Raw genomic sequence first — 16,645 nt, 5'->3', positions numbered from 1 at the left:
TCTAATAATTAATTTGTTTACATATATAAATTATAAATAAAAATTATAGGTTTAATAAATATTTATATATGTAAAAAAATATATTATTATATCAAAATTAATTATTATAAAATTTATCATGTAAATTATTATATGTATTAAATATACATTAAAAATTTTATTATCACGTATAAAACCATTAATTATTTTATAATATAATTGATTTATTAGTGGAGTCTATTTGAATTCTCCATAGGCCATTTATTCGTAGAACTATTTTTTTTTTTTTTTTTTTTTTATAAATTGTATGAAGCATTCGCAATCCATATGAAGTCTATAAAAGAGAATATCAAAACTATCGATATTGTGCTAGGTGTAGAAAGTAATTGCGTTTACATTACCACTCTCCGGTTCCCCCCAAGCCCTTAATCCATTTCTCTCCCTCTTCTTCTTCTTCTTCGATACGTTCACTGCATCTCAATTCTCAACACCATCAGTAGCAGTATTAGTGTAATCTTTTTCGCTCTTCAAACATTTTCATATAGCTTCGATACTTCAATTTCAATTGCTACTTAGGGTTTCACTTTCACTTTAGCCCTCCGTGCAGGTTTTTCTAGGGTTTCGCAAATGGCGCACCTAGGAGGAGGCGCTGAAGCGCACGCGCGTTTCAAGCAGTACGAGTACCGCGCGAATTCGAGCCTGGTCCTCACCACCGACTCGCGCCCCCGCGACACACACGAGCCCACCGGCGAGCCCGAGTCCTTGTGGGGGAAAATCGATCCCAAGAGCTTCGGCGACCGCGCCTACCGCGGCCGGCCGCCGGAGCTCGACGAGAAGCTCGAGAAGGCGAAGAACAAGAAGAAGAAGAAAGACCGTGATGCTGCCGCTGATGACGCCGCAGCTGTCCCCTCGAAGCGGCGCCGAGTGCAGCATGACAGCGTGCTCTCCGCCTCCGACGACGGCGTGTACCAGCCGAAGACAAAGGAGACCCGTGCCGCCTACGAGGCGATGCTCAGCGTCATCCAGAACCAGCTCGGCGGCCAGCCCCTCAGCATTGTCAGCGCTGCCGCCGATGAGATCCTCGCCGTGCTAAAAAATGACGTCGTAAAGAACCCTGATAAGAAGAAAGACATTGAGAAGCTTTTGAACCCTATACCTGGCCATGTTTTTGACCAGCTTGTGTCCATTGGGAAGTTAATTACTGATTTTCAGGAGGCTGTGGATGTTCCCAATGGGAGTTCCGCGATGGATGGTGAGGAGGGGCTTGATGATGATGTTGGTGTTGCTGTTGAGTTTGAGGAGAATGAGGATGATGATGAGGAGAGTGATTTGGATATTGTGCAGGATGAGGAGGAAGAGGATGAGGATGTCACAGAGCCGAACAGTTCTGGGGCTATGCAGATGGGTGGAATTGATGATGAGGATATGGAAGAGGGTAATGAAGGGATGGGTTTGAATGTGCAGGATATTGATGCTTATTGGCTTCAGAGGAAAATCTCTCAGGCTTTTGAGCAGCAGATTGATCCACAGCACTGCCAGAAGCTCGCAGAGGAGGTGCTCAAGATTCTTGCTGAGGGGGATGATAGAGAGGTGGAGAACAAGCTTTTGTTTCATCTTGAGTTTGATAAGTTCAGCCTCATTAAGTTTTTGTTGCGGAATAGGTTGAAGATTGTGTGGTGCACGCGGTTGGCGAGGGCACAGGACCAAGAGGAGAGGGAGAGGATTGAGGAGGAGATGAAGGGGACAGAGTTGCAGCCGATTTTGGAACAGTTGCATGCGACAAGGGCTTCTGCGAAGGAGAGGCAGAAGAATTTGGAGAAGAGTATTAGGGAAGAGGCTAGGAGGTTGAAGGATGATACTGGTGGAGATGGAGATAAGGAAAGTAGGGATAGGAGCAGGAGGGTGGTTGCTGATAGAGATGGGGAGAGTGGATGGTTGAAGGGTCAGCGCCAGATGCTTGATCTTGATAGTATTGCTTTTGCTCAAGGTGGTTTTTTCATGGCTAAGAAGAAGTGTGACCTGCCCGATGGGTCTTATAGGCATCTCAGTAAGGGTTATGAAGAGATTCATGTGCCTGCCTTGAAGGCTAAACCGCTTGATCCTAATGAGAAGCTCGTGAAAATATCTTCTATGCCTGATTGGGCACAGCCAGCTTTCAAAGGAATGACGCAGTTGAATAGGGTGCAGAGCAAGGTTTATGAGACTGCCCTTTTCCAGCCTGATAATCTTCTGCTCTGTGCTCCAACTGGGGCTGGAAAAACTAATGTTGCAGTGCTGACAATACTTCAACAAATTGCCCGGCACAGGAATCCTAAGGATGGTTCTATTGACCATAGTGCTTATAAGATTGTTTATGTTGCACCTATGAAAGCTCTTGTGGCTGAAGTAGTTGGGAATTTGTCCAATAGATTGCAGGATTATGATGTTAAAGTTAGGGAGCTCAGTGGAGATCAGTCACTAACCCGGCAACAGATAGAAGAGACTCAAATTATTGTGACAACTCCTGAGAAGTGGGATATTATCACTCGAAAGTCGGGTGACCGCACTTATACACAGCTTGTAAAGCTTCTTATCATTGATGAAATTCATCTACTTCATGATAACAGAGGGCCTGTACTGGAAAGTATTGTTGCTAGAACAGTAAGGCAGATTGAAACCACAAAGGACTATATTCGGTTGGTGGGATTGTCTGCTACTCTCCCTAATTATGAAGATGTTGCATTGTTTTTGCGTGTTGATCTGAAGAAGGGGCTGTTTTATTTTGATAATAGTTATAGACCTGTTCCTCTTTCTCAACAGTATGTTGGAATCACAGTGAAGAAGCCACTTCAGAGGTTCCAGTTGATGAATGATATCTGTTATGAGAAAGTTATGGCTGTGGCTGGAAAACATCAGGTTCTTATCTTTGTACATTCCAGGAAAGAAACTGCCAAAACTGCTAGAGCCATCAGAGATACTGCACTTGCAAATGATACTCTTGGTAGGTTTCTTAAAGAAGACAGTGCGAGTCGTGAGATTCTTCATACTCATACTGATCTTGTGAAGAGCAATGATCTTAAAGATCTTCTTCCATATGGTTTTGCAATTCATCATGCTGGTATGACCAGGACAGATCGCCAGCTTGTTGAGGATCTCTTTGCTGATGGGCATGTGCAAGTGTTGGTTTCTACTGCGACCCTTGCTTGGGGCGTGAATCTACCTGCTCATACAGTGATAATTAAAGGGACACAGATTTATAATCCCGAAAAGGGGGCCTGGACTGAACTAAGTCCTCTTGATGTGATGCAGATGCTGGGTCGTGCTGGAAGGCCCCAATATGACTCATATGGTGAGGGAATAATTGTTACTGGTCATAGTGAGTTGCAGTATTACCTCTCTCTCATGAACCAACAACTTCCGATTGAGAGTCAGTTTGTGTCCAAGCTGGCTGATCAGCTGAATGCAGAAATTGTTCTTGGTACTGTACAAAATGCCAGGGAGGCCTGTAATTGGATTGGATACACTTACTTGTATGTCCGTATGTTGAGGAATCCTTCATTATATGGTATAGCACCTGACGTCCTAACAAGAGATATAACATTGGAAGAGAGGAGGGCTGATTTGGTAAGCATCTCAACACTCTAATTTATCACTATATAATTGCCTGAACTAAAGCAGATGCACTTGTAGTTATTTGATTTATTTATTAGGTGTCATTTTTTTTTTTGCCAATCTTTATCAGATGTTTTGAAGATGTTTGTGCTTATCTTTGTCATGATTTATGTAGAATTGCATGAGAAGGGAACCAAATCTTTCATTGGTTGTGAAAATTACTCATTCTAGTTAGAGACAGTGTTCTTGGTCTCTTTTGGTAGTTTGATTTTTTTCCTTCAAATTTTTTCTTGAATGAATTTGAAATGATATTCAATGTTGAAATTTTAGGATGTTTATTGCCTGCTCATACTAACCTTTTTTATTTATTGGCTGATATTGATCTATATATCTTGTTGAAATCTTGCAGATTCATACAGCTGCAACCATCTTGGACAGAAATAATTTGGTGAAGTATGATAGGAAGAGTGGGTATTTCCAAGTCACAGATTTGGGTCGTATTGCTAGCTACTACTACATAACACACGGATCCATATCCACATATAATGAGCATTTGAAGCCTACAATGGGGGACATAGAGCTTTGTCGATTGTTCTCTTTGAGTGAAGAATTCAAGTATGTAACAGTAAGACAAGATGAGAAGATGGAGCTAGCCAAGCTCTTGGACCGTGTTCCCATCCCCATCAAGGAAAGTCTGGAAGAGCCAAGTGCCAAGATCAATGTTTTATTGCAAGCATACATTTCACAATTAAAGCTTGAAGGACTCTCGCTGACATCTGATATGGTCTTTATCACTCAGGTTAGACTTCATTCGTTCCCTTTGTTGAGTGATTAATTTTGGAAATGGTGGCTGTCTTATGTCTTGTTGCTGATTGTTGTATTTTTTATCCTCTTTCTTTCAGAGTGCTGGACGTCTTTTGCGGGCACTTTTTGAGATTGTCTTGAAACGTGGCTGGGCGCAGTTGGCTGAGAAGGCTTTGAACTTGTGCAAAATGGTGACCAAGAGGATGTGGAGTGTCCAGACACCTCTGCGTCAGTTCAACGGAATTCCTAGTGATTTGTTAACGAAGTTGGAGAAGAAAGATTTGGCTTGGGAAAGGTATTATGACCTATCATCACAAGAGATAGGTGAACTCATTCGTGCACCGAAGATGGGAAGGACTCTTCATAAATTTATACATCAGTTTCCTAAACTGAACCTTGCAGCACATGTGCAGCCAATTACTCGCACAGTTTTGAGGGTTGAGCTGACGATAACTCCAGACTTTGCCTGGGATGACAGAATTCATGGATATGTTGAACCATTCTGGGTGATTGTTGAGGATAATGATGGAGAATATATTCTTCACCACGAATATTTTATGCTGAAAAAGCAGTATATTGATGAGGACCACACACTGAATTTCACTGTGCCGATATATGAGCCTCTTCCCCCTCAGTACTTTATCCGTGTTGTTTCAGATAGATGGCTTGGATCACAAACCGTTTTACCCGTTTCTTTCAGGCATCTAATCTTACCTGAGAAGTACCCTCCACCAACTGAACTACTGGATCTGCAACCACTTCCTGTGACTGCCTTGCGAAATCCATCATATGAATCTCTTTATAAGGATTTTAAGCATTTTAATCCTGTTCAGACACAAGTCTTCACAGTTCTGTATAATTCTGATGACAATGTCTTAGTTGCTGCTCCAACAGGGAGTGGTAAGACTATATGTGCAGAATTTGCTATTTTGAGGAATCATCAAAAATGGCCTGATAGTGTCATGCGTGTAGTTTATGTTGCGCCCATTGAATCTCTTGCCAAGGAGCGTTATCGTGATTGGGAGAAGAAATTTGGAGGTGGTCTTAAGTTGAGGGTGGTTGAATTGACTGGAGAAACTGCGACAGACTTGAAACTTCTTGAGAAGGGTCAGATTATTATTAGTACCCCTGAGAAATGGGATGCTTTATCTCGCCGCTGGAAACAGCGGAAACATGTTCAACAAGTTAGTCTTTTCATCATTGATGAGCTCCACTTGATTGGAGGTCAAGGTGGTCCTATTTTAGAGGTTGTAGTTTCCAGGATGAGATATATTGCTAGTCAGGTTGAAAACAAGATTCGTGTTGTGGCTTTGTCTACCTCTCTTGCAAATGCTAAAGATCTGGGCGAATGGATTGGAGCTACCTCCCATGGCCTTTTCAATTTCCCCCCTGGTGTTCGTCCTGTGCCTTTGGAAATTCACATTCAGGGTATAGATATTGCTAATTTTGAGGCAAGGATGCAGGCAATGACCAAGCCAACTTACACTGCAATTGTTCAACATGCCAAGAATGGAAAACCTGCCCTCGTATTTGTACCTACAAGGAAACATGTCCGACTGACAGCTGTGGATCTGATTACATACTCAGGTGCAGACAGTGGGGAGAAGCCATTTTTATTGCGGTCAGCAGAAGAGCTTGAACCTTTTCTTGACAAGATTACTGACGAAATGTTGAAAGTTACTTTACGTGAAGGAGTTGGATACTTGCATGAGGGCTTGAACAGTCTTGATCGTGACATTGTGACTCAGCTATTTGAAGCTGGCTGGATTCAAGTCTGTGTTTTAAACAGTTCCATGTGTTGGGGAGTGACATTGTCGGCTCATTTGGTAGTTGTGATGGGCACGCAATACTATGATGGGCGAGAGAATGCACAGACAGATTACCCCGTTACTGATCTTCTGCAGATGATGGGTCATGCCAGCCGTCCTTTGGTAGACAATTCTGGAAAATGTGTCATCTTGTGCCATGCTCCTCGTAAGGAGTACTACAAGAAGTTCTTATATGAAGCATTCCCGGTTGAAAGCCATCTTCATCACTTCTTGCATGATAACTTGAACGCTGAAATTGTTGCTGGAATTATTGAGAACAAGCAAGATGCTGTAGATTATCTTACATGGACATTCATGTACAGGCGGCTCACGCAGAATCCCAATTATTACAATTTACAAGGAGTTAGTCACAGACATCTTTCTGATCACCTCTCAGAGATGGTGGAAAATACTTTGAGTGATTTAGAAGCGGGCAAGTGCATTACGATTGAGGATGATATGGAGCTTGCTCCTCTCAATCTTGGAATGATAGCATCCTATTATTACATCAGCTACACAACAATTGAAAGGTTTTCATCATCTGTGACTTCAAAAACTAAAATGAAGGGTCTTTTGGAGATTCTGTCTTCAGCTTCAGAGTATGCTCAGCTTCCAATACGACCTGGAGAGGAAGAGGTCGTTCGTAAGTTAATTAATCACCAGAGGTTTTCCTTTGAAAACCCCAAGGTTACAGATCCACATGTTAAAACTAATGCTTTGCTTCAGGCCCATTTCTCTAGACAATTCGTAGGTGGGAACCTTGCATTGGACCAGAAGGAGGTGCTTCTTTCTGCAAATAGACTGCTTCAGGCAATGGTAGATGTGATATCCAGCAATGGTTGGCTGGGCCTGGCCCTTCTTGCTATGGAAGTTAGTCAAATGGTGACACAGGGAATGTGGGAACGTGACTCCATGCTGCTTCAACTACCTCATTTCACAAAGGATCTGGCTAAGAAATGCCAGGAGAACCCAGGGAAGAGTATAGAAACTGTGTTTGATTTATTAGAGATGGAAGATAATGAGAGGCAAGAATTGTTGGGCATGTCAGATTCACAGTTGTTGGATATTGCCCGATTTTGCAACCGGTTCCCTAATATTGATTTGTCATATGAGGTGCTGGACAGTGACAATGTTCGGGCTGGGGAGGTTGTCACTGTGCTGGTCACTCTTGAGCGGGATCTTGAGGGAAGGACAGAAGTAGGACCTGTTGATGCTCCCAGGTATCCAAAAGCCAAGGAAGAAGGGTGGTGGCTCATTGTTGGTGATACCAAAACCAATCTGTTGCTTGCCATTAAACGGGTTTCCCTGCAGCGGAGGTTAAAAGCCAAACTGGAATTTGATGCTCCTGCTGATGCTGGAAGGAAATCCTATTCGCTTTATTTCATGTGTGATTCATACCTGGGTTGTGATCAGGAGTATGGTTTCACAATTGATGTTAATGCTGATGGTGGTGATCAAGATAGCGGCAGAGAATGAAAAGGTAGTCATCTGGACCACTCAAACATGATTTGCTTGGCGATTATACTATGGACATGAATTGGCTTATTTTATTTATAATATACATTTATAAGATGTTATTAGTTAGGAATTTTGGGAGCATATTATGGAATGTTGAGTCTGTTTATTCTGTTTAAGGACTGTGGCTAATGTTTTAGTTATTCACTGGCATCCGCATAATTTAAATCGATTTCTGGTGACAGCTTGATGTGTCATGTTACATGAGAAATGATAATATTCTAATGCCTTGATTTCACAATCAAACTCTCACAGCCACTATAAAAGGCAAAAAGGTTTCATCGTTTGCTCTATTTAAAATATATCCATTGGGTTATGACAATTTTTTCTGACATCTAACAGCCAATAATGCTTCTCTTACGATGATAATTGCTTGAATGTTTGTTGGATTCCAGAAGATCCACTTTTAGTAAATTTGATATATTTGCATTCACAATCAGCCCATTATATCATTGAAGTTAAACCTGGGGCAGGAATACTCTAGATTTCCCTTGCACGTTCTTTTCTTTAATCATCACTATGCATTTATACAGCGAAAGCTGTATCCCCACCCCTCGCTGCCAAAGTGTGATTTTAATACTCAACTCTCTTAATGCCTGTTATTTGACACACTACCTTGTGCTTTGTCGGTTTTTTACTGAATTAAATCTGTATCCATTTTACAGTTTTGTGAAGCTTCAAATGCAAGGAGGGACACTATAGCACTGCTGAAGATTGTATCTTATTCTGGTATACACCATACTTCATCCATATGTACGACTTACTTGTTCGTTAAGTAGTAATTACATGCTAATAATTGTTAATTGTGGCAGGCATAGGAGGATAAAATTGCAGCAGTAGGAAATGAAGTAGCATTAGGAAGTAACACACTTGTTGAAACACCATAGCTGGCGGCTCCACTAGTTGCAGCATTAGGAAGTGGATAGTTCGCTTATTGAGACGCTAATTTTCGTTTTGGAAATGAACAGTAAATTGTATCATCGAAGGACGAAAGCAGAGTTTTTTCCTCTTTGGTCCCATCCCGTGGGTGTTAGATATAATTAATGTCTGAATGCATGTTGTACGGCAGCTTGTATAGAAAGTTAATTTTGCTGTTTGGTTATCAAAGTTTTAACTCGAGAGTTGACAGTTGCTACTGTCTTTTCTTCTCAACCATTTGATTTGTGTTCAATAATCTGTATAAACATGAAAGTAACTACATTGTCACTAGTTCCTGTTTAGGATCTTACTGAGGATGTTTTTTGGAATCTCTATTGGTGACTTCCATGTACTGGACGATACCTTGAAGTTAGTATTAAAATCAACTATTTTTTTCTTTCCTATAGGTTTGATTATTGTTGACGCAGAGGTTTATCTGTTTTGGTTATTGTTTATAAGAATGCTTTTGAAATTATAATTATTGGCTATGCTATTCTTAGGTAAGTTCGATTTTGTTAGAATTTATTCTTGGTTTGGAATGTTTTTTCAAAGTTCTCCCTAGGCTCACTATTTAAAGGGGGGGGGGGGGGGTTTGAACGATTGCCATGAAAACAGAAGTAAATGTGAAGTGGAATTGAATATATTATTGAAATCATTATTTTTAAAATTTAGTAAAATTTATTTATTTTTTAAATAATCTCAATTTATCCTACATGCGTAAAGTCCACCATTCATTTATAATTCCTTCGGCTCAATCTGCAAAATTTGAATTTAATTTAAGTGAATATCGTCTTGAATGAATAGAAAGCCAAAGAATATTTATGGCTTCGAATTCAAAGCATATGCGGAGTGGCCAATTTTCCATTAAAACAGTGGCCAATTTCAAAGCAATGGGGCTAAGATTTCAAAGATAGTTGAGGAGAGGTTGTGTAGTGTGGGTGCAGAAATTTGTAGTAGGATAATACAATTATTTTACGCCAGGACATTGAAAATATAACAGCTTCTATCGTGATAATGAAAATTAAGACAAGTTTACGTTCCTAGGAGCAAAACACCCTTGAAATAAATATGCCCATAGAAAAATGAGGTGGGGAAAATAGAAACTTAACCTATGTTTAAATCAAGGTCTTGCGTAAATATATATTTTTTTTAAATGACAAAGACGTAAGCAATTTTAGTGTTGTTTTTCTAATGAAAATACAAGTATAACAATTCATCAATGAAGATATAACATGTTTTCATTAGAAAACAACACTACCTCTACCTATTATAAGCACAGGCTGCACAGCATTTATAAGTTATCCTTTGTAATATAGTAGAACTTAGAACTGTAAACAATTAGCATTTTCAAACCATTCGACTAATGATCAATTGGTACACTATGCTTTATATTCTTGCTGCATGTATTTTCTTATTAATCATCATAAAAATGCAAGCTAGCTATGCACGAGATTCACATTGAGAAACAAATTGGAGACATTGATGAAGAAGCATGATTACTAACAAAAAAGTTTTTTCACATCCACTCATTTATAGAACAGAAGGAACATATCCACAAAGTACTTCACGAATAGTTCTTCATTTTTAGATAGTTACATGGACTATGTTATAACTTAAACATCGATTTGCAAAGTCTATTGAACCAAAGCACTTGTGTTGTAGACAAGAAGTGCACCACCAGCTAAAAGACCAAGTAGAGTCACAGCCCAGATAGCCAAGCCAGTCGTACCTGCATATATAATTTTTTTTAATTATTATGATTATGATAAGCTATTCATAGTGGGGGAAAAAAAATCTAATAATAATAATCAAATCAGTAGAAAAATTGACCATGATAAACTACTCTTCTAACAGTGTTGAAACACAAAGTCACAAATGAATAGGTAAAATGCTCCTTAAGCACAAGGATTCTCTACAATGAACAACTAAAGAGTAAGACATTTGCGAAAATATTTTAAAAGAATCTTTTTTTTACAAGAATTTTAAAGAGACTTAGTATATTATATAAAATATCAATTTTTATATTAATCTTCTAACTTTTTTAGTTACAAAATCATTTACAAGGGTCATTTATTAGATTAAAAAATCGAGGAGGAAAGAGGTAAAATGTAAAATAGATATATTTATAGAGATGAAAGAGATAAGATGCAAAATAGATATAAAATAATTTGCTTAATTTTTTTAAATAAATAAGAAAAATATACTTAAATTATTTATAATAATACTTACATCTATATTTAATATTTGTGGTCTTATTAATAAAAATAATACCAAATAATATATCATACTATAATTTAATTTATCATTTAATAATTAAAATTAATGACAAATATTTCTTTAAAAAAGCATAAAAATATTAAAGTCCTAAAAAATTGGAGACCTAAGACGATTGTCTCAGTGGCCTAGTGGCTTACACGATCCTCTCTATATATATATAATCCTCTCTATATATATATATAATGAGATTTATAACAACTCAAATATCCTATTTGAATTAGACCCTTTGGTTAACATATATTATTTTTTTTATCTCTCTAATGAGTGGAGTGAAATTTTTTTACAAATATATGAAAAATGATCTCTATTTTCTTTATCTTTCTTTCATGCTAATTTTTTTCTTGAATGTCAAAAGTTATCCTGAATGAAAGTTTCTTACCGCCAGCGTAGACATCACCGGTTGGAGACCAGTCCTTGGTGTCGTAGATAGGACTGCATAATAATATATCAGGCAAATGAAATTTGAATGAGTAGGTTAATTTATACACAAATGAATGAAAATAATTTATAAATTTCAAATAATATATAGATCTTATTATTACCTGTAACCATCGACATTAGCACCGTATTTGTCTACAAACTGGTAAACACCCTTTCCCTGAATTGATGTTTGGAAAGTTAGAAGAATAATATAGTAACTACTGCCAACAATATCAAAGGTTTAAACTATTTATCTCTTCTTGTGCCAAAAGAAAATTATTTGTCTCTTCTTGAAATTCAACATTAAAAGAATGGAAATAATAAGGAATGAACTTTAGACTCCTCAATCAGAAACACTCTAACATAATTATGTAATCAACTAACAATTTCAAAAGCTTAAACTGAAAAAAAAAAAGATGTGTGAATGATTTTATATTATTCTCTAACATGAAGTGATACCCATGTTCAATTAATTACAAGCACGACAGTAAATTTAAATTAGTATTTTCTTTTCATTTTATCATATTAATCTACTACTGTGAGTTTGTCTCTATCAAGAATCTGAAACCAAAGAACCTATCCTCCACTCAACAACAGATTCAGCTCCTCGAGAGGAAACCACTTTCCAGGATAAAATGTAATGTGTTTTTGGATTAAAGTTTACAAATTTAGATTACAATGAAATCCATTTTGTAAATCAAGTTTGTGAAAGCAACTCTTCCTTTTCTTCTCTATTTCAAACTGAGTTTCAAGACAAAGATGTGGTAAAACTCGGTTAACAATCGAATCCAACTGAAAATCAAACAATAGCCTTTTTCAGTTTTTACTTTTTGAATAGACGATGAAGGTCTCTCATCCGAAAACCAAACTTAGCCCAAGTAATTTTAATTGTTGATTTTTTTTTGTGTGTGTGTGTGTGTCTGTGAAATATTTCAATTGTTAATCAATGATTTATTGATCTACATTCTGCACTTACATAACAAAACATGCATGTATTGAACAAGTGTTGATTTTCTCATCAATGACTAAGATTACTTACTTGACTCATACCTAGTTTAGACAAAAAAACGTATTTTTTTTTTAACTATGTACTAAGATTTAATGAGGCACAAACCTTTCCTTTCCTGCCAGATGCATCAGTTCCATCCCTCAAAGCCATGCCACCATTAATTCCTGCAAAAAATCATATAAAAGCAACAAAATTAACAAGTGAAAGTGTAATCCATTCCCACACCCCCAACAACCCCCCAAATCACCATATATATATATATATGTATAAAAAATTGATAAGGTATTCCAACTTGTTTTATTTTAGAAGAAGTATTTTAACCCAGTTATAACTATAATTATTTTAAAATATACCAATTGCGTAACTTGTTAATGTATAATTTCTGAAGAACAAGTGTGTGCACAAATCCCATATAATATATGTGTATTTAGATGTTTCAAAAGTCCTATAACAAGTTATAACTATATTTATTTTAAAATATACCAATGGTGTAACTTGTTAATGTATAGTATCTATGTGTATGTGTGTATTAAGTACTAACCATAAGGTTTGTCAGTCTTGATCTTCTTGCCACTGGCCACAACTCTGAATGAAGAAGAGTTCCTTGAGAGAGAGGGAAGGCCTCTCACTGAGGACTTCTCAACAGTGAAAGGGGCAGGTTTGAGGGCCACAGATGCCATCACTGAAGAGGCCATTTCAGCTGAGACTAGTTGTTGCTGCTCCTAGTGCTAATGCTTCTCTTTGTGCTTCTTCTATGGTATGGGAAACAAAACAAGTGCCTCTGATAATAATAATAATAATAGTAATGATAGTGGCTGCAGATTTGTGATTGCTTTGGTGACACGTGGCGTGGGATTTGTGGCAAGTGTGGGATATGATAATGCAAACATTATCTCAATGAGATCAATTTTTCACCTGTTGTTTATGAACAACATGAATGTGCAAACAAAATCTTGATCTTGATGAAAAGAAACGTGGATATTCCTTCCAGGAAAAAATTCAAAATATTTTTTTTTTCTAGTGGAAAAAAAAGGGCAGGTTTTACATGTATAAGTTGAAACTTACTGCAGAATTGCAGTTAAAAAGAGAATGGATGAAATAAATTCTCACTATAATAAAATAAATAAGTTATTAGTTTTTTTTTTTTGGAAAAAAAGTTATATGCATTGTCATAGCTTCCGTTAACATAACATTAATGTAAGGTTATACTATCAATATGTGCTTTATATTAATAAATAATTTTGTTTGTATACAAAAATTTATATATACCATCAATAATCAAATTAACATGTCTGCTTAGCTACTTCATTACACTATCTTAACAACCAACAATAAGACTAATATGTATCCAAATTTACATATTGAAAATAAATTGTATACATATTTTTTTATTGATAAACGTTAATTTATTAAAATATTAGTTTTATTAATAGAAAAGATTAATTAAATGTGTAATTTTTTTTTTTTAACTATCTAATCTATCTTATATCTTTCACTAAATTATATACATGTAATCTTTTATAGATCTAATCAACTATTAACATGAACCCACTGTCTTAATAGCAACCAATAGGACTAATTCGTAACCAACTTTTCATTATTCCACTTCTACTTACCTCTTTGTATGCGGGTGTTACTACAAAAACGTGTCATTTATTGTCAACCAAAAAATGTTAAATTTTAGAATTACCTTCATTTTTAGTATATGGGCTTATACTAACATTTTTTATTATATATTATACCAATATTTGATGCATTAATATATAGTATATGCCAATTTTCCATACTAATAATTATTTGTCAATATAATATGTGTCATATTGTTAATATAGACTTATAATATTAATTGTTTAATTTTTGTTAGGTTATACTAACTGAAGTTAATCCAACATCAAGCTGGAATGAATAAAATGAAAACAGTTATTAACAAATCAAGAATCCAAATAAATTTAAATAAAAAATATAATAATGTTCAAACTAATACAAAGATTAATTTTAAAATAAAATAAAAAAATTAATATAGAAGTTTATTCTTTGCCTTTAGGACGTAGAGTTGTATCTCTCGTTGATTTATGAGCACGATCTTGCATTCCATTTGGCATACCGTGGTAGAGTACATAATAAATATTGATAATTAATTAAAGAAACAAAAAATTTTAAGAAATAAAAGATTTTCATTTTTTTAAATGGTAACTCAATTTTTTTTATATGATAAAACTAAAAAAATTATTTTTTTTGAAAAATAATTAGTTATATTGATTAATTAAAAAACTAATTAACAATTTGATAGATAGATAAATAGATAGATAATCAAAGTATAAGAGTTTAAATCTTAAGTTATACTGTTTTTTAATTCTTTTTTCCTGACTTCTCTCGTATACAATTCATTATTAAATTTTGGAGACTAAATTTTGTATTTTTTATCTTTCAGGGACGCATTTGTCAGCAGAATGTGAAGACAAAAAGTTAAAAAATATTATGACAAATATGTCCCTATGCTGACAATCCACGTTGGCAACGGACAAATTTCTCCCTCCATGCCACGTAGGCTATTTTATTAACGGTGACGAACGGAAGTTAATAGTCATGTTTACATTTTCAGGGACTAAATTTTGTATTTTCATCTTTTAGGAACACATTTATCAGCGAATTACACGTTAAGAGACAAAAATGACTGTTTACCCATAAATAAATAAAAGAACCTTCTTTAGAACATGCGTCCACCAATGCCTCTAGGTGACTCAAAGAGAGTAACAGAAACTCCATTTCTGGCAAGATTGAAGCACACACGGCTCTTGAAACTGTCACCATTCCATCATCATCATTATCATCAAACAAAATTAATTCATTAAAAAGAAGTCAAAATTGAAATTAAAATCAGATCACACGGCTGAAGTGTTTACTTCCACTTCCCAACACAGCAACCTTAAAGGCAGCGCTCATCGTTTCCTTGCTGATAATAGATTCTGAAACACACCATGACAGAGAGAAAAAAGGTTATAGGAAGTAATAATTATAACATTGGCAATGGTCATGGTGGTAGGGTAGGTAGTTTAGACTAGTAAATGCATTTGGATCATTTGCAAAGAAAATTCTTAGCTTCCTTTTTTTTTTTTTTTTTTCCTTTTTGCTTCTGAAAATTCTCAGCTTCTTAATACATATTCTATAATTCTATCCTTCTAATTATAACTAGTTATCCTACCCGGCTATACCTGGCTAAAAAAATAAAATTGTTCCTCTTTTAAAAATTAAAAATATAAAAATACATTTTTCCATTGGATTCATTTATTATTTTTTGTTACAAATCTAATTGAAGTTAACATATAATTTTCTAGTGACAACTATATTTCAAACTATAATAATTAATAGTTTCAACTCTATATTGACATTACTTTATGAAATATACGTGTTTTTAGAAAGAAAAAAAATTGCATAATATCTGATTATTTAATATCATTCCTAAGATTATGGTGAAAAAAATACTATCAAAGTATAAATTCACACACACATATACACGCGTGTGTGAATAAATAATATATATATATATATATATGTGTGTGTGTGAGAATAAATAAAAATCATAACATTTTAAATTTTAAAAATCATCAATGATATATGAAATAAAAAGAGAAACAAAAATGAAAATGATGGTAAAATATGAACATAAATCTTACTATTAATTAATAAACATAAACTTATGGGTCACCTAATTGGCTCCATAATTTGGCAACATACTTTAATGATTCACTTAGAATTTAAATAATGACGTAATCGTAATTTTTAGTTTTAAAAAATCAAAAAATAGAATAATGAAATGGAGTAGCAATAGTATCAAATAATATATTTTAATATCTTAAATTAAAGCTGCCTCTAAAATAATATAGTTTCTTTACACGACGATGTCTGGGATTTTTTGTCTTTTTCTTTATATATAAAAGAGCAACATAATTTTTTTTTATACAAATTATAATTTTTGGTCTCATTTAATTTTAAATTTATGATTTTTGTCTTTCTATTCTTTATGCCTGATTTTAGTTTTTGTGTTTTATAAAATCCACAATTATAATCAAATTTTTTATTTGCACACATTTTTATTTTTTTTTGTCTTCACACACAATGTAGTGACCACGATCCCATTACTATCATTTAGGTTAATTATTGACTGAACTTTCATGTGTAGGTCAATTGTCATATATGCATAGGATTATCATGCATTATTTATGTGTATACCTTCAACTCTCATAATAGGTAGATAATATACCAGGTTAAGCACATATCTTAACTCGTTAATTTTTACGAATAAATTACACTCTTAGAAATCTTT

The 16,645-nt window shown here is 35.3% G+C and overlaps 2 protein-coding genes across 3 annotated transcripts; one reads left to right on the top strand and one right to left on the bottom strand.

Moving 5' to 3' along the window:
• The first annotated feature begins 333 nt into the window (after nt 1–333).
• LOC100780515 (DExH-box ATP-dependent RNA helicase DExH12) lies at nt 334–9,019 on the top strand. 2 transcript variants are annotated; one of them, XM_014767810.3, is made up of 6 exons: nt 334–489; nt 587–3,582; nt 3,980–4,369; nt 4,473–7,662; nt 8,363–8,426; nt 8,510–9,019. In XM_014767810.3, exons 2-4 carry the CDS (start codon nt 607–609, stop codon nt 7,656–7,658), a joined length of 6,552 nt encoding a protein of 2,183 aa, XP_014623296.1. In that variant the 5' UTR covers nt 334–489; nt 587–606; the 3' UTR covers nt 7,659–7,662; nt 8,363–8,426; nt 8,510–9,019. The 2 variants fall into 2 exon arrangements, with proteins under 2 accessions (XP_014623296.1, XP_006598183.1); XM_006598120.4 differs by having other exon boundaries at nt 339–489; nt 575–3,582.
• An 889-nt stretch (nt 9,020–9,908) lies between these two features.
• Nucleotides 9,909–13,094, bottom strand: LOC100305752 (photosystem II subunit R-like). Its single transcript, NM_001249290.2, has 5 exons — nt 12,863–13,094; nt 12,427–12,485; nt 11,435–11,490; nt 11,272–11,324; nt 9,909–10,344 (listed from the first exon to the last, which is right to left on the bottom strand). The coding sequence occupies exons 1-5, from the start codon at nt 13,014–13,016 to the stop codon at nt 10,250–10,252; spliced, it is 417 nt and encodes a 138-aa protein (NP_001236219.1). The 5' UTR covers nt 13,017–13,094; the 3' UTR covers nt 9,909–10,249.
• Between the last annotated feature and the right edge of the window lie 3,551 nt (nt 13,095–16,645).

Source organism: Glycine max, chromosome 15 (assembly GCF_000004515.6).
Source record: "Glycine max cultivar Williams 82 chromosome 15, Glycine_max_v4.0, whole genome shotgun sequence".
Taxonomy (NCBI): domain Eukaryota; kingdom Viridiplantae; phylum Streptophyta; class Magnoliopsida; order Fabales; family Fabaceae; genus Glycine; species Glycine max.
Note: the sequence above shows the minus strand (reverse complement) of the source record. Positions and strands in the feature narration are given on the sequence as shown.